At 47.9% G+C, this 21,022-nt stretch overlaps 2 protein-coding genes across 2 annotated transcripts in view; one reads left to right on the top strand and one right to left on the bottom strand.

The window, feature by feature from the left end:
- Positions 1 to 7,182, top strand: part of LOC144101531 (uncharacterized) — a 33,543-nt gene extending 26,361 nt beyond the window's left edge. The window contains exons 10-13 of the mRNA XM_077634700.1: positions 498 to 558; positions 1,643 to 2,888; positions 3,563 to 3,780; positions 4,131 to 7,182. Of these exons, the coding sequence (XP_077490826.1) occupies positions 498 to 558; positions 1,643 to 1,740 (159 nt within the window). The 3' untranslated portion in view covers positions 1,741 to 2,888; positions 3,563 to 3,780; positions 4,131 to 7,182. The remainder of the gene's footprint in view (positions 1 to 497; positions 559 to 1,642; positions 2,889 to 3,562; positions 3,781 to 4,130) is intronic.
- Positions 7,183 to 11,063: 3,881 nt separating this feature from the next.
- The window catches only part of LOC144101533 (uncharacterized), a 59,309-nt gene continuing 49,350 nt past the window's right edge, over positions 11,064 to 21,022 (bottom strand). Inside the window, exons 4-5 of the mRNA XM_077634701.1 lie at positions 15,247 to 15,382; positions 11,064 to 13,629 (exon numbers count right to left, since the gene is read on the bottom strand). Of these exons, the coding sequence (XP_077490827.1) occupies positions 13,413 to 13,629; positions 15,247 to 15,382 (353 nt within the window). The 3' untranslated portion in view covers positions 11,064 to 13,412. The remainder of the gene's footprint in view (positions 13,630 to 15,246; positions 15,383 to 21,022) is intronic.

Genomic DNA, 21,022 nt, shown 5'->3' on the forward strand with positions numbered 1-21,022 from the left:
TAGTGGAGAGCTCTGGCTTTATTTCGACTGCCTGGTAGTATTTAACGTGCACTGACATCGCACATTACAGTGCTGTCATGTGCACTTTTGGCTCCGTCAAAAGTTGGGCAGTTGTGGCCGGGCTTAGCAGCTGAACGCTTTAACCACGGAGCTAGCACAGCCAGTACCAACTAGCCCAATTTTCTCTTCTACTGTACTTTGTCTACGTGTGTAATATCGTAGAATTAATCCTGTCACGTACAGAGGCCTGAGCACTGGGCAGTCTGTGCACCCCATGAACATCTATAGTATTATTGGAGGAATGCGCTTTGTAATGTCACTCCAGTTGGGAAGTGCCTTGACTGGTGTACTCACATAGAGTCCCAGTTTTGTTTTGTTTTTGCATATAAAACTATAATAGCCTTAAAGCACCATACTCTATCTACGGTATTGCATCCACTTCGCATATCTTTGCCTGTAATGGCTCAGTTGCTGACTCTGCCAACTCTGGTTCGCAGGTTGCCACAGCAGCGGAAGGGGAATCATCAGCACCGGTGGATCCACCTGCTAGCCTTGCTGGTAGGTGCTCATTGCTGCATTGGCTATTCCATGGTGGAGCATTGTCAAATATCCTCTATTTATCTGCCCTGTCCAAGCTCTTTATTTCTAGAACATTAATTTTTAGCACGGTGCTTTGACTGATTCAATAGTTTTATGAAGTGAAATCTCATAGAACAAGAGGTTTCTGTTTGAAGTAGCAGAATTTTGCCTTGATATGGCCCAAAATAAAATGCGATTAGCTTTATAAATATGTATACCTTTTTTCTATTTGTACATAGGTGTAATCATTCGGCCCCTCCGCAATGGTTCAGTTGTTAGGGTGCTCGACTGTGGTGCCAAAGAATGCAGGTTCGGTCTCAACTGCGATGGCCACATGTCGATGGAGGCGAATTGCAAGGCACCCGTGTTCTGTGCGATTTCAGGGCACATTCAAGAATCCCAGGTGGTCAAAATTAAACCGGAGTCCTACACCATAGTGCCCTCACAGCTCATGTGTCACATTATGCGTTAAACCCCATGTACTCTACCATACCATACTTATAATTCTTAACACTACATAAAAAATGGGTGAAATCTACTGATTTGTTAACTCATCCACGAGTCTCCAAATGATTTTGTGGCCAAAAAAAAAAAAGTTACATTAATGTGCTCGCTTCCCTGTTGAGTAAAACTACTTCAATTAGGACTTACAAGGAACTCGAAAATAACATCTGAATTATCTGAAAGTTGAATTATCAGATGTCTCGTCAAACCTATCCTGTGAAGCTGCATGCAGCCCCACTGAGCGGTGTGGCTCAGTGGTTATGGCGCTCGGCTGCTGGCCTGAAAGGCGGGGGTTCGATCGCGGCTATGGCAGTCGCATTTTGTCGGAAGGAAATGCTAGAGGCCTGTGTACTGTGCAATGTCAATGCACATCAAAGAACCCCAGGTGCTCATAATTAATCCAGAGTGCACCATTGCTGCATTTCTTTCAGATAGTCCATGTGCAGGTTTGGGTCGTTAAAACCCAAATACCATAGTGTACCTAATTACTCTGATTTTCTTTTTTCCGGTTGCTCTGCTAGGCTGCTGAGTCATGCCCTGTATTGTGTCTTTTGTGCAGCGCTGGGTGGCGAGCTCACCGACCCTACGGGCTTCACGCTCAACCCAAATGGCACAGTGCCAGCTGAGGGACCGACCACCTATGTGGTCTACATGTGAATCTGTCGCTGGGGAAAGGGAGGACACCTTCTAGAATGCTCCGGGTGGTGGTCTCCTCAGCAGAAATGCAGTGCGCCACCTGTCAGTGGTGTGTCTCAGCTGCTTGTGCACTGCAGCACATACGTCTGGAATCCTCTGCAAGGCTTCAAGAAACGGGCGCACCCCAACGTGTGTAGCACATGCACATGGTGCATACTATATGGAGAGGTGACTGTAGGGGATTGGTGCGTTTGTCTCGAGGACTTTAGCACTTTTCTCCATGTGTACAGGTGACTCCAGTGTGAAAAGAAGCACACTATCCGCATTCATCAGATGGTTACTTCATGAGTATGAGTGAAACAGTGCACTTTTCCGTTTCAAGTATATTTTTGCTCTGGACTGATAATGGCCATTTACTTAAATCTAAGCCGGCCTCACTTCTAAGCCAACACCTGAAAGTTCAAGTCCAGAGAGAAAAAAAGGAAATTTTCCTGAAATTAAATTTTGAAAGACAAAATATTCAGAACAACAGTAGCTACGAAATGCAAACAGCATTTATTTGCCACAGAGAGGCCATAGCTCAATCACTGTCATCGTTATCACTGGCCTCCTTGTCGTCCCCCTCACAGAGCGCACAGTTTCCGATTCCATCTAATGCATTCAAAATGCAGTGCATTCTAACTGTGCATGCGACCAAGCCTTCCGGGATGTCATCACAGGCTGCGGTGATCCAGTTCGCTACTATACCCAGTTTCATACATCAGGTTCAACACTGTGAAAGTTGTGGAAGAAGTCCTCATGAGAAAAAATAAAAGGAGGCATTTTACAGCGCACTTGTTTTGTGGCCGAGTGGTGTAAAACACAAGAAATGGACGGCATGTCGTCAATAATAAGAACGACTTTAATAAAGTAGGCAAAGCATTTACTTTTTCGCTCACCACAACGAGCGCAGTACTTTTTGATCACGGATGCGGGCAGTGCAAACAAGAGTACTAGCACTGACAGCGTTGCACCTGATGTACGAAGTGGAGTATATTGTCCTAGCGATGTGCGCTTGATATGGCTTAGTGAGGTTGGCTCACGCGCTCCGGTAAGCGAGCCCACGTAACTTTTTCACTGCCTATCCTTAGAGGGACGCTGAGGTCAGCTCCGCCCAATTATTGTTGTGAGTAAAAATTGACCCTCTTGATTCTTTCTGGCTATGCTGACATTTGTCCAACAGCAAAATGCGCATTTTTTAGCGAGAAAGTTGGATTTAAACATCTTCCCGCCAGTCCGTTCAAACTAATGATGTCCTTACCGAAAAGGACAGGTTGCAAAAATCGATTTCGAAACACATATCTGTATTTACACGATTGTATGTCGACTCGAATGTAAGGCACCCCCCAAATCACATTTCCGAAAAATTAAAAAAAACTTCCGAGGTTGTTTAACCTTGTCCTTTGAATAGTTGAACGTGATAGCATTATCCAGCGGCCGCCGTTTATCGCCAGCCGCTATCAGCTGCCGCGCGCGGGTGTGCACACGGATGCTGCCCGTGCACACATTCCAAAACAAAAATGCGTTAGTCGCTGTACTACTCGTCCACTTTTGCGTCATCGTATCCACTAGCGCTGCCGTCGTGATCGCTGCTGCGGTTGCACAGCTCGTCATTCTAATGTCGTCCAGCGCAATCCCGCACTTCGCAAACAGCCACATCGCGTGGAACAGCTGAAGATTTTTCTCGCTGCAGCTGCCACACCTGTATCACCCGTTACGAACGTCGAACTTGTAGCCCGGCGCGCGGCTGTTCGTTTCTTCGGCGTAAAAAATGGCAGCCATCTTCAATGTAGTTGTGAATGAGCACCGGTCGCTTGCCAGACCTGGTGCACAAATGATGACTGACGAAGCACAACATTAAAAACTTGTGAAACGCTGCCGGCAGTAGTCAAATGCGTCAGAGCTGAAGAGAAACTATGCGTGAAGGGGGGGCGTCGGCTATCGACGCCCCCCAGCACCACTGCCGTTCCGAGTGGGGGTGCCGCCTCGATTGGAACAGCGGCCCTTCCATCAACTATCAATGCTCCCTTGAGCGCTAAGCGCGCATTTGAAAGTAAAAACTTCTCGGATGCTTGAGCTTCCCTTAGAACGCAATTCCATTATCAGGCTGCCGCAGCCACTTATCAGCAAATACAGTCAGCAGCCATGTGTTGGGTGCCAGTTCGATGTTTATCGATAGCCGCCACTGGCCGCCGCCCGCGCGCAGGGAGGGGATGCCAGTTTTGCGTGTTGACATAGTGGCTGCTCAAGGCCAGCACCAAGAGTGTGAGGAGCCACGCAGCAAAAATGCAACCACGCTGTAGCATGCCTGATATCTCATTTGTCTCGCCTTTACTTATAGTGCAAACAGCGGCCCTTCCCTCAACTATCAGCGCTCCCTTGAGCGCCGAGCGCGCATTTGAAAATGAAAAGAAAACTTGTTGGACGCTTGAGCTTCCCTTAGAACGCGATTGCGTTATCGCGCCACCGTTGCCGCTTATCAGCAACCGCAGTCAGCAGGCATGTGTGGGGAGCGTCTCTCATAGCCTGAGTCGCTTTGGGACGTTAAACCCCCATAAACCAACCATGTGTGGGGAGTGCGGGGTGCTAGTTTGCTGTTTATCGATAGCCGCCATTGGCCGCCGCCCGCGCGAGGGGGGAGGTGATGCCAGTTTTGCGTGTTGACGTAGTGGCTGCTCAAGGCCAGCACCAAGAGCGTGCGGAGCTACGCAGCAAAAATGCAACCACGCTGTAGCATGCCTGATATCTCATTTGTCCCGCCTTTACTTATAGTGCGATGTTTTCGGTTCAATTGTCAGTCGACCCTCAACTTCGGAGTTTCAAATTATAAAAAATAGGTCGACTTACAATCGTGTAACTACAGTAATTATGTGGTCATTTCTGGTTCATTGCAATTTTCTTGCACAACTTCATGTGCTTGGTGTTGACGCTGAACTATGCGACACCATCTTCCGTGCTTCTCTGGACTGCAAGTGCTTCTACGAGCTCCAGACTGAAAGCATCAATTCCTAATTGTAACTGTTGTGTATTGTGACTGCTGCCCAGCACCACACATTCAGGCCTGTAAACTAGAAGTTCACAAACAAATTTTTTGCAGCAGACAGTTTCACTTTACAAGCAGTCATCAATAATAAATTTGGGCATATCTTGAGTGGCTGTTAATCTGTGCGCTCTTTTTCCACGCATCTTGGACAGGAATAGACAGAAGTCCGGACACATGGGGCTCCCAAAGTGTCTTTTTGAAAGTTGTTGGTGGTCTACGAGAATAAAAAGATCCAGAACCCCTGTTGCTCTAATTGCTTGTGGAGCTGTGTAGTGCGTTTACTGAACTGTTTGTTGCACACTGCCATATCTAGGTGCAGCCAGTCTTGCTTCTGCCGTGCGGGGTGTCTCCGCAGGCTCGCAGTTTTGGGTAGGTGGGGGGACACGGTTTACAGTCCTTGCTATGCAAGTTGGTCTATGTTTCTTGTCCACATTCTTAAGGCCATTGTACATAGCGACAGTGCGCTAGAAGTGAGCTCGGGTTCCTTTCTATTGAGTTTATGATGTACTACTCATCATCAGCTGGAAACCACCAAAAGTGCATATGGAGACTGCACTAGGCAGGGGGAGGAGCCGCGTTGCAAACTTTCTCGAAACTTGTAACGAGTGGGTTGAATTCCAAGAGTAGTATATTGTCCAAGCCATAAATGTTCCAGTTTTCCATGCTCTGATAATGTGCTCCATTGCTGCACAGTGAGCACTGGCCTCGGCTCCCACATTTTTAACCATGTTTCATGGTATTTGAGGGTGCAGAATCGAGATAAAAGCTGTGTTAGGCACAGAAGTGCTGTGAGGAAAGCCATGGTGACTTTTTTAGCCCTTTACAGCTTCCGATTTGCTGGGAGCAGATTTCCTGGAGTATTGGAGGGGCTGCTGCTGCGTACACTAAAAAAATTATCGTTGTCTAAAAAGCTTGCTTCAGAACTTTTATCGCTTCTGAAAAGTTGTTTGTCTGGGAAATTCTTTCCCTCCCACCCACCTGTGCATCAAGTCCACTCATGTTCATGCACCACTTGTCCCACCTTGGCACGTGAGCTGGTGAAAGAAATATATACACCACCGTGTTCGTTATCATGTGTGAAACTCGTTTATTTTAGTCTCAGAGCTATTCTGTTCAGGCTTGTTAACGTGTGATATTCCCTTGGTGGTGCAAGACTCACTCACACCTGGTTCCTAAAGCTGTCGTGAAGGGGCGGCATGGGCTTCCATTCGATTTGTACTTAGCATACCAGTTAAGTGTACCGTCGGCTTTTGTTCAATGTTTATGCAATTGAAGTTCTGGCCTGGCCTGAAAGAAGAGTGCCCGTCACGCAACCTGTTGCTTCAAACTTGTGAAGAAGCCACCGGTACACTAAAGGTGTGGCAGTTCACCAATGTTCACTCAAGTGGTCATGCAAATGGGAAATGATCTGCCCGTCCATTTCTCTGATGTTATAAAATGTACGCCTGTTTGCATCGCATTCTTATGGGTAGATCTCGTGCGCCGCATTGGTGCGCTTTTTTAGGCTGACGTGAGTGTAAATGAACTTGGTGTGCCTGAGATACTAGGTATGTGCTTTGCAGTCCAGGTATTTGTGGATGCAGTTGTACGATTGTACTGTTGTACGATTGTTTGTTTTCTTACTTTCTGGATATAATTTGTGGCCCTGCCGTTGAGTGCGCAGCAGTGGTGTAAATAACACTGGTGCAATGTGTTTCTCTGCCACCAAGATTTTAGCACTCCTGAAAGTGTTCTTTCTTCTGGCTATCTGGTAATAATGTTTATAGTTGAGCTCGACCTTGGAATGAGAAATAGGCTAGGAAGCTGTACCTAAGCTATCTTAACACTCTTATTGAGCCTTGAGAAATTTTTCCCTTTTTTCTCATTTAGACTTAAATTTTTCTCTGTCTGGCATTTCTGTGAATCGTTTCAGCAACATTCTGTCACTGTGTTTTCTGCAGATTTATACGACCAGATTGGGCCTTTATAGTGTAATAGACTTTCACATTAGCTGGAAATGCCCTCTCCAAGGTATATGAGGGGTTTGTGGCCAGACTGGCAGAATAGGTTGTTTTTGTTCGAACTTTCAGTTCATCATGTTTTGCTTGATGTCATGCAGCTTGTGCCTGGAATCGCTTTGTTCCAGGGGTGCAAGACATTGTTTGTTTTGTGCCTTGGTTTCTGAAATGGGAATTTTTTCTAGTTTTCTCAACTGGAGTTCGGCACGCAGTTCTATAATACCATTGATAATGTGTTTGGTAAAGTTCACGTGTTTGGTGGATGCCCAGTTAAAACAGCCGTCTAACAAAGCCCATGACTGAGGGCCAGTGTACCAAGCTTATTGGACACGGCCATGTCGAGGTGCAAGTGTGTTGTGCTCAATTCAATTCAGTCATTATAAATGAAGTTCCTGATTAGCTAGCTACCACCAGAATTGGTGTGATACTGTCTATGTGAATTTGTTACTAGTGCTTTGCTTTTCATATTGCTGTGCTCATTTCTAAGGTGTTGGCCTTGCCACTGTATTTTCTGTTGTGCCTGAAACTGTACATATAGGCCTCGTTGCTTCTTCAACTGGCAAAGCACACTGCTTGCTCACCCTGTTTGTTATAGGAATGAGGCAGTATCCTTTTTCTGGTGATTTCACAGATGAGTTGGGCATTAGCAAATGGCCATTTAATTACAAGGCCACTTTCTGAGGTGCAGGACTGACAGTAATTTTGGTTTTGTCATAGCAAGTATGTGGATGCTGAGATGTTGTCGATAAAGTGGTCTTTTTCTTGTAAGCTTTTTATTGCTTGCAGAACCTTTCCTTCACAAAGCACATGCACACAACAATCACCCAAAATGAAGGCTGACTGGCTTTGATGTTTTTTGCTGATCCTGAGGTTGTGGATACAAATCCGTGCCGTGGCCGGTTCCGGTGTTCAGAGCTATTGTTCACGGATGGGAGTTGTTCGGATAGTGATCATGGATTAATGCCTGTATATGTGGAATTCATCATTCTCTATGTTACATTCACAGATCCCTGGGAGTCCTCATACCACTCCTGACGCAGTGGCGCAGCGGTTAAGCGACACGCCACTGCCCTGCTATGGCAGAGGCTGCCATTGGTGGGGCTTGTGAAACTCTGGTTGCTCTTCCCGAGAAACCTCTCGTGACCAATCATTAATTGAACTACCACCGACCATGATGGGCATTCTGTTCCCAATCCAGTGAGCAGGTTGCCAGGTGTGTGTGTACATGCACACAGCCACCTAGGCAGGTTGCCCACAACACGGTGGGCAGGTCGGCAGCTTGCCACAAAGCAGGCTTCAGACGAACACATAAACACCCAACGGTTAAATGTGGGGAATGGCCTCTATAAGGTCTAGTGCTCTGACAATTGCATTTCCCCGGGAACGTGAGTAACTCGAGTCGTACTTAATTTACAAATTTGGAACAATTCATCACGGCATTAATGAAAGTCCGGGTGTATTGTCCTCCATCCGCCCCTTTCAGAGCCAGTGCTGACCTTACTAGTGCTCTCTTGACATACCTCAGCTGTTTCTCGCCATCGGCATCTTTTGTAGCGAGAGCTACATTACGCTAGCATTTCGAACCTTCAGCGTGGCCGCCGTGGCTGGTCACGTGATGCGGAGCAGCTGCCGGCCGGCGCGGTGCACTGGCGAAACCGAGTGGGGGGAGTGGAGAAGGGGGAGAGACCGAATCCACGTCCAGGAACGAAGATGAAGGAACACCCAGTGAAATGGAGCGGCGAAAGGCTGCCTTTGCAATTCACTGCGCGAGTTCCACTCTGCCAGCTGCAGCTATCACGTCGCTTCAGGTTTAACCAGAGCTAAACCACAGCCATTTTTTTAAGCTTCGTGCCCCATCAGCTTACACAAAGCTCTTCACTCCAGCCCACCCCTATCTTCCTGGTTTGACCACCTTGCCGAGTGCGGTGCAATGGAAGAACCCTCGCTTAAATTCACATTCACCCCCCATGCGACACTTTCCCGAACTCGGATGTATTGCTGCCTTTTTCTTTGTGCGTGCGTGTGTGTGTGTGTGTGTGTGTGTGCACGTGTGTGCGTGCGTGTAGTTAAGCTCACTGCACCACTGATTCCGCCATGACTATTCGTTCTGAAGAGGCTCCAGATGACGGAAGTCTCCTGCCCTCTCTGCATTTTATTTTGTTTAATTGTTTACTCTTTTTGGCCCGCGGCACGCGAGTGCATGCATCTAATTCCTATTTTTTCAACAATTCCACCACCGTCTGTTTTAGTGCACCTCATTCGCCGCCGCTCTGTTGTTGCCTTGAGGGGTGCCTATTCTCTCTTGCTCCTCGTTTTTTTCTTTTTTTTTCTGCCTGCTCCCCGTGGCTGCTGGGTGGACTGCGGGCGACAGCGTGTTTTTATTTTTGTTTCTCTCTTTCTTCCCTTTTCTGGTATTTTTTTCTTTTCAGCCCATCTTCTTTCCAGCATCCGTTAGCTTGTTATTTAGTTCATGTGTCGGACATCTGTGCTAATGCCAACTCCTTAAGAAGAGGAGGAAGACCACTGTAACTTTAGTCTTGAGAAAGGTCAGGCTCTGTCCGAAACGTCGACTCAAAATAAATCTCTGTCTAAATGAAACGTTTCTCAACTTTGCTTTTATCTCTAGCAACCAAATACGCTTATCTTTCTATACTATATATATATATTGTCACGTGACGGCAAGCAGGTGAAGACAGGACTACATGACAGATGGCGATGGAATGAGTTAATGGCGGTGGGCCTAGCGCGAGCGCTCCGTGCCGCACCACTGCCCACTTTGTCGTCTTCTAGTCCTTGACACTACCTGAGGCTGCCGAGGGATCGTCCCGATCGCGAGAACTTGAAGAATGGCAGTGAGGGTGAAATGCAGGATGTGACGGTGGGCTTGACAGGAGGGAGTAGCACAGAAGAAAAGATGATGAAGGGCTTGCCATCATGATGAAAGAGATGAGCAGGTGATGATCAGATGGGTGCTAGTCCAGAAAGCTTCCGGACCGTAGCTAGGTCACCTTGAGCCGGCAGGAGCTGTGTTCAAACATTTTGGTGGCTTCTAGGGATGGTGGGGTCATAGGTTCAAGTTGCGATGGCGTTGTCATGGTTCTGGGCTGGTGGGCTGGCGCACTGGCGGGTGGTGCGGACAGGAACACTACCGACGACCACGGCACACGCAGGACGCTGAAGCTCCAGGACCAGGATGGGGATGAACTCCACACCTCACACGAAATGTTACGTGACGGCAAGCAGGTGAAGACAGGACTACATGACAGATGGCGATGGAATGATTTAATGGTGGTGGGCTTAGCGTGAGCACTCCGTGTCGCACCACTGAACACTTTGTCGTCTTCTAGTCCGTGACAATATATATATATATATATATATATATATATATATATATATATATATATATATATATATATATATATGGATTAAAATCTACCCCAGTGCTTGAGCGCATACTCTGCCCATATAGCCATGTAAACATTATAACGGAGAAAATTGGTTCAGTGCGATTGTCGGTGACACGTTTCATGTTGGCCAGGGCCAGGTCTCGGCCCTCGCGTGTGGCTGCCAGTGACATGCCCGAAGGAAAGAGGATCGAGTGGGAATGGCTGCAGGAGAACTTGGGTTGCACATGCCGCCGGACAAGTGACGTAACGCTTCCCCTTGAAATTTATTTCCTTCGTGGACTGAAGCGGCTATTGAAGTGGATGGCGCTAGCTACGACACCATAAGCATGACAACACAAGGCAAGGGTGGTGCAGAAAAGTGCACCAATCTGTATTCTACAGCTTTAATAGAGTTCTCATTTGGTGTGCATTTGCTAGCCTATATCTCTCCTGTTTCTCTCTTCCTAGTCTCACTTGCCGTTCCTTTGGAATTTTAGGATTCTTATACGTTGTGTTCGCACTATTAGAACTCACCTGTAGTCTTTAGATTCGCAAAGAATGAGCACTAATAGACTATCGGGAAAGACAAAGCCTTCCAGGGTAGACATTGCTTTGCACGAGGGCATACGTCGTCCAGATTCGGTCACTGTTTACGTGAAGCCGTCAAGGCTAGCAGCAAAGTTAGGCTGTGTAGCTTTGCCTTCCGTAGGCGCGGAGTTCAGAGTTCAAGCCTTATAGTTGACGCGCTGATCTCGATAGCAAACCACATGCAGTCCTGCCTTTTCAAGATCAACGCACCAATTGTGGTTAACGAGCTTCTAACACGTGCATTTAAGTGTAAAAGACAAGAATAAACGTGAGGTGATGCTACTAAGAGTTGTGAACAGGCCCCAATGGAGGGCACCACCAGTTTATTGCATTTTGTGGTTACATAAAGAGAAATCAATAATGTAAAAAAGATGATGCGCTGCTTCATAAAATTCGGTGGCAACTTAGGGCCAAATGTCCACCCTCATTTGGCTGAGAGAAAACAGAGATACATAAATGAACATGGTACATACAGAGGTGAATTGAGAACCTGAGAATAGACTTAAAAATGCAGGACAGATGGTGTCAGCAGGCGTCAGAGCTGAAGCAAACATGTATGTAAATGAGGTGATCCAACATTGCCGTATTAAAAAGCCATGCTCCACAATGTTTTCTGCAGGTACTGGTCTAATTCAGTGCCATGAGTTCACCTTCAGCCGGGAACGACATACAGCAGCCATATAAACCTTTGGAATTAGTCTTCCAGGCGATCACAGCACCTTCCCAGTGTGTGCAAGATCTGCGACAGGTGGTCATAGATGTCATTTAGCGCTCGCGACACCAACTAACGCAGCACTTCTTGGTGTCGCGTTGCATGCTTGAGGAGGTGCAGCGTGACAAGGCTCACTAGGACGAAACCCTTCAAGATGCTGCGAGTATTGATAGCTGTGCTATGAGGGCTCTTTACCAGAAATCGTTGCGCTTTAAAGGGACACTGAGGAGGGCTTCATTCAATTTTCATTAGTAATAAAAATCGTTTCTACAGTCTTGTCTTCCTTGCGGCTAAAGACATACTTATTCCCCAGAAAATTGTCCTGTAAAATTTTTTTCCACCACTCAATTCAAACGTGTGACATTAAGACTGAGAAATATTACATGATCGCCCTTTGAAAGTGAATGGCCGTGTAATCTAGACTCGGGCATTGCTTGAAGTCGGGGGTGTCTCGGAACACCCCAGTATATTGACAAGGATATGAGACCTCCCCCACGCTAGAATGTCGAGACTGCATGAATCCTAAGCAGGCAGCCGTTTTTTTGCGCCACCGCGTATACAGGTCGTTCTGTCTAAAAGTTGTCGGCGTCGTAGTAGTAGTAATACTAGTTGTTGGCCCGTGCGTCGGAAATATTCATTCCCTTACACCTCGGCTCGGGTGTCCACCGAGACAGGCGTAATTTCCTTTCATTAAAATCAATTTTCATTTCATTTTTTCTTGTCAGCGCTGGTCGAAACATTGGACATCTATCGTTTCGAAAATTTTATTGCATTTTTCATAACAATCATTAACGTGTTTTCCAAAACTGAGATGGACAAAAATTGCAAGCCGGCAACACTACACAAAGGCTGCGAGAGAAAGGGAAACCCTTTAACTCCACCACCAGTCAGTCCAGAGCTGGCCACACAGTTCCAAGGCTGCCAAATAGCAATGGGAAACGCAGTGCGATCGTCTCTCAGTCGGAAAATTTCACTAGGAAACAAAACTTCCAGCCTCCCCAAATCCAACACGATCCCTTCCCATACGGCGCGGTTCAGGTGTCCAACGATATATGAGACAGATACTGCGCCATTTCCTTTCCCCAAAAACCAATTATTATTATTATTCTAAGCCGCTTATTAGAATCTTTTTTTCTTTCCGTTAGTTCTCGCTTCTTATAGTAGGATACAACTTTAAAAAACAGCAGTTGTTAGCACTGGGCAACGGTCCGCGGCGTACTGTATTACTCCGCTAGCCAGTCGCAAAAGTGAACGAAATCAGCTTTTTAATATTTGACTTTATTAAGCAAGCCAGGTATCAAAATTCTAGAGCTTATAACTTTTTTCTCATGGTTAGCTTCTTGTTTAGGTGACAAGAGAAGTTTTAACAACGGCCTACATTTTTGTCGTGGAGGAATTCTGTGCGCCGGTCCTGGATGTGGGCGGAGCTTCACTGTAGAAGTTGTATCCGACTGTAGAAAAGATTAGTGACGTATTCTAGTGTGCACTATTTTTGTTTAATTTCATTGTATATGTACGCAGTTGTTTGTGCACTGCAACTACACCCCGTTGTCTACAACGGTGCCTACAAAACAAGCGGCCAGCCGCTTCCTTTCTCTTGCTCTTTATTTCACTCTGCACCCGTGCTTCAATCACTAGACAACCCTTTAATGGAGCCAGACTAAGCGCTGGCCTCGGGGACCTGCTCACAACTGCCTGCCTTTTGCTCGTGAAAATCGGCGTTGGTCGCGACTTCGGATGTATTTCGTTTTACACCTTTTCTCGCTCATGAAACCTCCTTTTCCGGTTAAAGTGCTCCTTTGTCATTAAAACGCGGTATTCTATCGACATAAGCATTACAGGCCAAGTTCAACCTGTTCGCAGTGTCCCTTTAACAGCTGGGCACCGCTTGTTGGCGCTTCCGCGCGACGTCGCGCCGCACCGTTCGTTTAGACGAGGGCGCCGAGTCTCGTGAGCAGGCATGCCCCGAGGGCGACCGCAACGCCGCTGAGCATCGGCCTGCCCGCGGCGTTGCCCTGGCATCCGAAGCTGCCCACGTAGGCGGACATCAGGTCCCGGAAGTGCTGGCGTCCGGCGGCCGCGCTCTCGGGACACAGCGCCCCGTTGGCGTCGTCGAAGCAGCTTCCGGCCAGGGCAGACCACTGCCTGCGAAGCGAGAATTAAAGGGCCTGTGAAGGGGGCTCTAATAAAGTTGTGGCATGCCTGGGATATTGAAGCACGCTGCTTCACTAATAGTCTCCAGCAAGGATTTTTTAAATGCGCTTTGTAGGAGCTGAGTTATCTGTAGTTAAAATTTGAATTTCAGCGTCTTCGCGCCTTTCCCTTTCCTCTCGTCACTTTTTGCACGCTGGAAGGTAGGCGCTCCTTCGCCGACCCCCCTCTGGGAGCGGAGCTTCCCGACCTGCCGGAGATAAGCGGCTTATTGGCCGCGGCCACGGTAGCTGCCTGACGTCTGAAAGAATCTAACCAATGGCCACCTCTCACCTTGTCTACGCAGATGCGGGGGACGAAGGAGGGTGCGAGCATGAAAAAGTCACCGGGAAGGGCTCGCCAACTTTGACTCGTGATTGTGGGTCGTCTGCAGCATGTAGAAGTGTATTATTTGGCTCTGGTTTTCATGGCAACACAGTGCAGTGATTAAGTGAGTTAATCTGCTCTCCTCGGAAGGCGTTTCAGAGCCCCTGTAAAGTTGACACGCTATATAAAACGCACAACTGATATTCCTCCTGTTGACGCGAATCTAGTTTAAGTTTGCAACGCTTAACAGGAAATTAACGATCATGAAATTTGTGAATATACGTTCAGCACGTGCCGTCTCAAGCAACGAGGCTATTCGTTAAAACGTGGCTCAATGTTTCTCCTACGGCTTCGGGTGCTTCATTATAAGCCTTGCGGAGTCCAGGGAATGCATGTATGGTCTCACCACTCGGGAAATTTGCTGAACTATTGAAGGCGTCGCTGGGACTAATAGGCATGTGACAGTCATTAGGGTTGATATGGAATCGGTCTTTCATGCTGAGCTCGTGGAAATGATCGTGCAAAAGTTTTACGCATGACAAACGTTCCTTCATGTCGAGGGGTGAAATTGTTAAAAATTGAAATGAATAAAAAGTCGAGAGAAATGGCGTCTTGACAAAATTGTCATGATGACACCCGATAAGAGCTTCTTTTGTGGATGGTGCTGGACCGGGAACAATTAATTCTAGGGCAACCACTACATCTTCGAGACCGACTCGTGCAGGAGCAGCGAAGTTGCGGAGGTACTACAGCACGGGCGGGGCTGACATTACCGTGTGGTACGTGCATCACAGGGTGTTGCGATTTGATTGTCGTCGTTCTGCACCCTTTTTTTAAGCGCGCTGTTTTCGAATGGCGCGAAAAATGGCCCAAATTAGTCGAGCCACAGCGGCGAAGGTAATCCCGTTTCCAAAGTTATAAAAACTGATATTGCCATTACTAACGGCCGGCTACAAATCTATAATGGCATTCAGGTGTCTATGGGTAATAGTTAAAAGTTGACTTAGAATATTGTTAATCAGATTACTAGTTAACGTGATTCGACTGTTTTTCGACGTTCGTCAACGCTGGTGGAATTACTATGCCACAACAATGCTTCTTTAGCTAAAAAACACTATTTTTAAAAATTTTGGAGCTTCAAACAGCACACCCAGACTATTTAATGGGCAGTGCTGTGATTTCACAGTGCCGGTATAATCGCTTGGCCCAACGGGTTTAGTGGGGTACCGTGCCTTTTATACGTACCTGCAGATCCTCATCTTCTCTGGCTCTCCCTGGTATGGCGAGTCACGGTACTCCCTGATTAGCGTGTCCTGAAGCAGACTGGCGAAACAGTCGCGGTACTTGCGCCGGTCCCAGCACCGGTACGCATCAACCATGTCTGCATCAAGAGAGGAAGAGAGATTAAACAATGAAGAAAATACCATTCAATCCAGAGCATTCTTTGTGAATCATTAGGCGTGCTATGCGATGTGGCCAGTCCGGATGGACGTGCGTATAAATTCGTCATAAAGGGCCACTGCGGACAACTGAAACAAACTGATTGGCTCTTTGCGGTATCATGTCTAATAAGCAACAAAACACCAATTTGTTTCTTAGAAAGTTGTGTTTAAAAACGGAACATTTGTTTTCTCGACACTCGATGCTCCAATCATCTGAAACGAAAAGTTATCCGCGATCAATGATGTGGCACAGCTTCAGAGATCCGTGAACAAAGTATTGCTGTCATCGCAGTTTGCTTGTCGAAACATCCGGTGACGAGGATACCTGTATTTGAAAGGTTTTGTGTTTTTTAGCATATAAAAGCTTCATTTTCTGTGCAACTATCCTATTTTGCCTTTGGAAGGCGGTAACCTATCGATACGAGCCAGCTTAAATTTGTTAATATATATTTAAAAACGAAATGCGTGATAGCGTTGCGGGGAGAAACCACGACAGCGCGGCCGTTTGCGGATGCTCGTTGTCATCGAAATAATTCTTGCTTAGGTGTTTAATTATGCCTGGTTACGCATTCGTCTGAAACCACGTTTCGTTTAGCTCTTGATGTAAAAAGAAAGCGGGCGGGGAAATCACTATGCGAGGTAGCACAGGGCAGGAATCCCGCAGCCTGTTCATGCGCAAAGGCGCTGTACACTGAACATTTCGTTAGCCTAATTGGAGAATATAACCAACCCCTATGCATAGCCTTCATTTATTACAAGAAATCATTTGATTCAGTAGAAACTTCAGCAGTCATGCAGGCATTGCGGAATCAGGGTATATAGAAGAGCTTTATGTGAAAATACTGGAAGGTATACCTATAACGACTGCACAACCACCATAGTCCTCCATAAAATCAGCCAAAAAATCCAATCAGGAAGGGTATCAGGCAGGGAGACACCATCTCGCCAATGGTATTCGCACCCTGTTTGCAGGAGGTATTCAGAGGCATGAATTGGGAACAGCAGGGGATAAGAGTTAATGGAGAATACCTAAGTAATCTGCGATTCGCTGATGACATTGTCTTGCGGAGTCAGGAGATTAACTGCAAAGCATTATCAATTATTTAGGCAGGCAGAGCACAATGGTGGGTCTAAAAATTAAAATGTATAAAACCAAATTTATGTTCAACAGTCTAGCAAGGGAACAGCAGTTCACAATTGGCGTCAAGGAGCTGGAAGTGGTAAGGAATAGGTCTACTTAGGGCAGTTAGTGACCGTTGATCCGGATCATGAGAGGCAAATAACTGGAAGAATAAGACTGGCGTGGAGCGCATATGGCAAGTTCTCTCAGATCATGAATAGCAGTTTACCAATATCCGTCAAGAGAAAAGGGTACAACAGCTGTATCTGACCGGTACTTACCTACTGTAAGAAACGTGGAGGCTAGCGAAAAGTGTTCAGCTTAAGCTAAGGACAACGCAGGGAGCCATATGGGAAGAAAAATTATAGGTGTAATGTTAAGAGACCGAAAGCGAACAGAGTGGGTGAGGAAACAAACGCGGGTTAATGACATCCTAGTCGAAATGAAGGGGAAGAAATGGGCTTGGGCAGGGCATGTAATGCGAAGGCAAGATAACCGCTGGTCCTTGTAGCGCCCTCTCTTGGGAGTCGCCGGGAACACCGATAGCGAGCGAGCGCCACCCGGCGAAGAAAATAAAGACGGCACCTGGCCGTGGCTCGTGCAGCCACGGCTCGCAGTTCTGTTCTGGTGTCGGTTCGCAGCAGTGGTCCTGTTCCTTCACTCATGAGAGGTTAAGCCTACAACTGGTGATCTAGGACGAGCAATGACCGATCCCGCAGCATCCACGGAACAGGACTCACGTCCGCAGGACGTCTCGTCACTGCAGGTTCGCCTCCCACCTTTCTGGCCCGAGAACCCGCAAGTTTGGTTCCTTTTTTTCATTTTTGCTCTCAGCGCAACACGAACGGGACACAAGACGAAGGACTAGCACAAACAGGCGAAACAGCGCCTGTTTGTGCTAGTCCTTCGTCTTGTGTCCCGTTCGTGTTGCGCTGAGAGCAAAAATGAACACTTACCAACTCGCCCAAATTTCCGCCTTGCTGAAGTTTGGTTCCACCAGATCGAGGCGCAATTTCGCCTTTCCCGCATCAGCTTGGAGACGACGCGCTATTACCATGTCGCCTCGATCCTTCCTCCTGACGTTTCCGGCGAGCTCTCCGACGTTTTCTCCGCCCCCATGGTCGCTACGCCATATCAAAACCTGAAAACCAAGGTGCTGGAGAGATTTATGCGGTCGGAACGCACCCTCCTCCAGAAGCTCCTTACCGACGAAGACCTTGGCGACCGGCGCCCTTCCCAGCTTCTGCGCCGGATGCGACAGCTTCTCGGGGAGCATGCTATCCCCAACCACTCGGCATTGCTTCGAGAGCTTTTCCTCCAACGCCTTCCCCAGCCCATCCGCCTCGTCCTTGCGGCGGCCGGTGTCGTCACCCTCGACCGCCTGGCTGAGCTCGCCTATAACGTTCATGAGGCGACCTCCCCGCCCGTCAATGCTGTTTTGCCGCCTACAGACACGGCGATTTCGCTCCTTGAGGCCCGTCTCGATGAGCTTGCCGCCTCAGTCGCCGCACTCCGCAGCCCACCCCAGGAGACCCGGCCTCATCGTCTCGATCATCGCGCTCTTACGCGCACACGTCAAGCTCGTAGTCCCAGCCTTCCATCTCTCTGCTGTACCACCGGCGTTTTCGACAACGGGCCACGAAGTGTACACCACCCTGTTCGTGGCCGCGAAACGCCCGCCGGGATCACTAACGGTGGCGTGTGGTCCCGCCAGTCTTCCGAGCCGCCTGTTTATGGTAACTGACAAGTTCTCCGGCACCCGGTTCCTTATAGACACGGGCGCGGAAATCAGCGTGGTTCCACCGACTAAGGCTGATCGTTCCAAGTCATCAGGGCAGTCGCTCCGTGCTGCCAACGCCTCGTCTATAGCCACGTACGAACTACGATCTCTCACCCTCGACTTCAGGCTTCGCCGCACTTTTCGATGGGTCTTTGTCATCGGAGACGTGGTTCACCCGATCATCGGCTCGGACTTGCTCTTATACTTCGACTTGGACGTCAGCGTGCGGCGTCGTCGCCTTATCGACGGTCTGACTCATCTCTCTCTCCATCTCTGGAGTCTTGTCCAACTTTGCTCCCATGGGCATTCGCACGCCGATACTTTCCTCTAAGTTCGAAAAAGTGTTGGCGGATTTTCTGGAGCTGGCCAAGCCATGCAACCTCACTCAGGCGCCTAAACAAACGGTGACACACCACATCGTCACCCGGGGTCCACCCGCAGCTGCTCGACCACGCCGCTTGTTTGGAGATCGTCTAGCTATCGCCAAACGTGAGTTCGACCACATGCTGCAGCTAGGCATTATACGCCCGTTGTCCAGCGCGTGGGCGTCTCCGGTGCATCTAGTGCCCAAGAGTGATCCCGGTGATTGGCGTCCCTGTGGCGACTATCGGGCGCCGAATGCCAAGACTGTCCACGACAGCTATCCGCTGCCCCACATCCAGGACTTTACGTCGCGCCTAGCCGGCTGCACCATTTTTAGCAAAGTTGACCTGGCTAAGGCGTATCACCAAATTCCCATCGAACCCGCCCACATACCTAAGACCGCCATCACGACACCCTTTGGTTTGTTTGAGTACGTGCGGATGCCTTTAGGACTACGCAATTCAGCTGAAACCTTCCGGCGATTCATGGCTGAGGTCACGCGGCGCCTACCGATTGTATTCGTGTACCTTGATGATGTCCTCATTGCCAGCCCTACGCCTGAAGATCATGAGCAACACCTACGTGCTTTGTTCAAGCGTCTACAGCAGTACGGCCTGGTTGTGAACTCCTCCAAGCGTGTTTTTAATGCATCTGAGCTCGAGTTTTTGGGTCATCACGTACCCTCAGAGGGCATCCGCCTTCTCGCGTCCCACGTCCAGACCATCGAGAATTATCCCCAGCCTGCAACGCGGCGCCACTTACGACAATTCCTGGGTCTGGTGAAATTTTCCAGGCGCTTTATCCCGCACTGTGCAGGCATAGCAGGGGGTAGCAGAAAGTTAGGTGAGCGGGTGAGATAAAGAATTTTGTGGAGACAGGGTTAATTGGAGAGACATGAGAGAGGCCTTTGCCTTGCAGTGGGCGTAGTCGTGCTGATGGTGATGATGAATTAGAGGACATTAGGTTAACTGTCAAACGATAAAACCTTCTTGCGTCCTTCTTGATCTGTTTTCGCCGCGCACTGAACCTTTTTTTTTGTGGCAATCTGCAGGGACTTCATCTCTAACCTTAATATTTTCCTGCATTTTCCTTTGATATATGTCCATCATCATAATCTCTCTGGCTGGCACCCCTGTGCCTGACCGCCCCCCTCCTTCCAATCCCAGCAAACTTCATTATCTTTTTCGCCCACCTGGTCTCGTGACGCCCCATGCTACACTTGCTTTCTCTTAGTATTCAGTGAAATATCTTGCCTTCACATTATATACCTTGTCTTATCTATTTATTTTTTTATTTTTCTAGATTTCGGCTGTTAACCCGCGTTCATTCACTGATCCACTCTGCCCTCTTCCTGCCTCTTAAACTTGCGCCTGTCACTTTCTTTTCCATGGCTCGCTGCATTATCCTCAATTTACGTAAAACCCTTTTCGTTAGCCTCCACGTTTCTGCCCCATAGGTGAGTACCGGTAAGGCGCGGCCCCTGTATACTTTCCTCTCGAGGAATACTGGCAAATGCCATTCATAATCTGAGAGCACCTGCGAAATGCGCTCCATCCCATTCTTATTTTTCTATTGATTTCACCCTCATAGTCCGGATCTGCGGTCACTGCATGGACAAAGTACATGGATCGCTTTACCGCTTCCAACGCTTCACAGCCTATCGTAAACTGCGGTTGCCTTCCGAGACTGTTGAACATTGCTTTGGCTTTTGCATATTAATTTAAACCCACTGTTCTTTTTTGTCTGTCCAGGTCATCCGTCATGCTTTGCAGTTCGTCTCCTGCGCTCCTAAACAAGGCAATACCTCCGGCAAATTGCAGATTACTATGATATTCTCCATTAATTCTTTACCTGAACTGTTTCCTGTCCAAAGATGTGTATTCACTCCATTTGAATGAGCGGTATTTTTATTCCTTTATATTTTCTACACCATTCTTTTTCCGTCTTTCTTCCCCAAAACCCGTCCCTAGCGCTGAGAAGCATGTCAGCGCTTTCTAAACGGCGGCTAATTCCTCTGTCTTTCATTCAAAACATTCTCTCTTTTGAAGCCCTGACGCTAGTGTGACAATTCACCGTTGTACAAGATGCCATGAGGGTCATCACGGTATAGGACTTTGTCCAACGCCTTTGACTCAAAATGTCTTACACAGTTTCTACCTTTGTATTGTCACAAACAAGAAGGGAAATGCTGGCCATAAGAAAAGGTTAAGCTCCAGAGAGACAATTTATGGAAGGATCGGGCGCGGCAGGTATAGATTATTCTAGCGAGCTGCACTTAGCACTGAAAGAATAATGGCTTCAGTAAAGGACCATTAG

This window comes from Amblyomma americanum, chromosome 8, assembly GCF_052857255.1.
Source record: "Amblyomma americanum isolate KBUSLIRL-KWMA chromosome 8, ASM5285725v1, whole genome shotgun sequence".
Taxonomy (NCBI): Eukaryota; Metazoa; Arthropoda; class Arachnida; order Ixodida; family Ixodidae; genus Amblyomma; species Amblyomma americanum.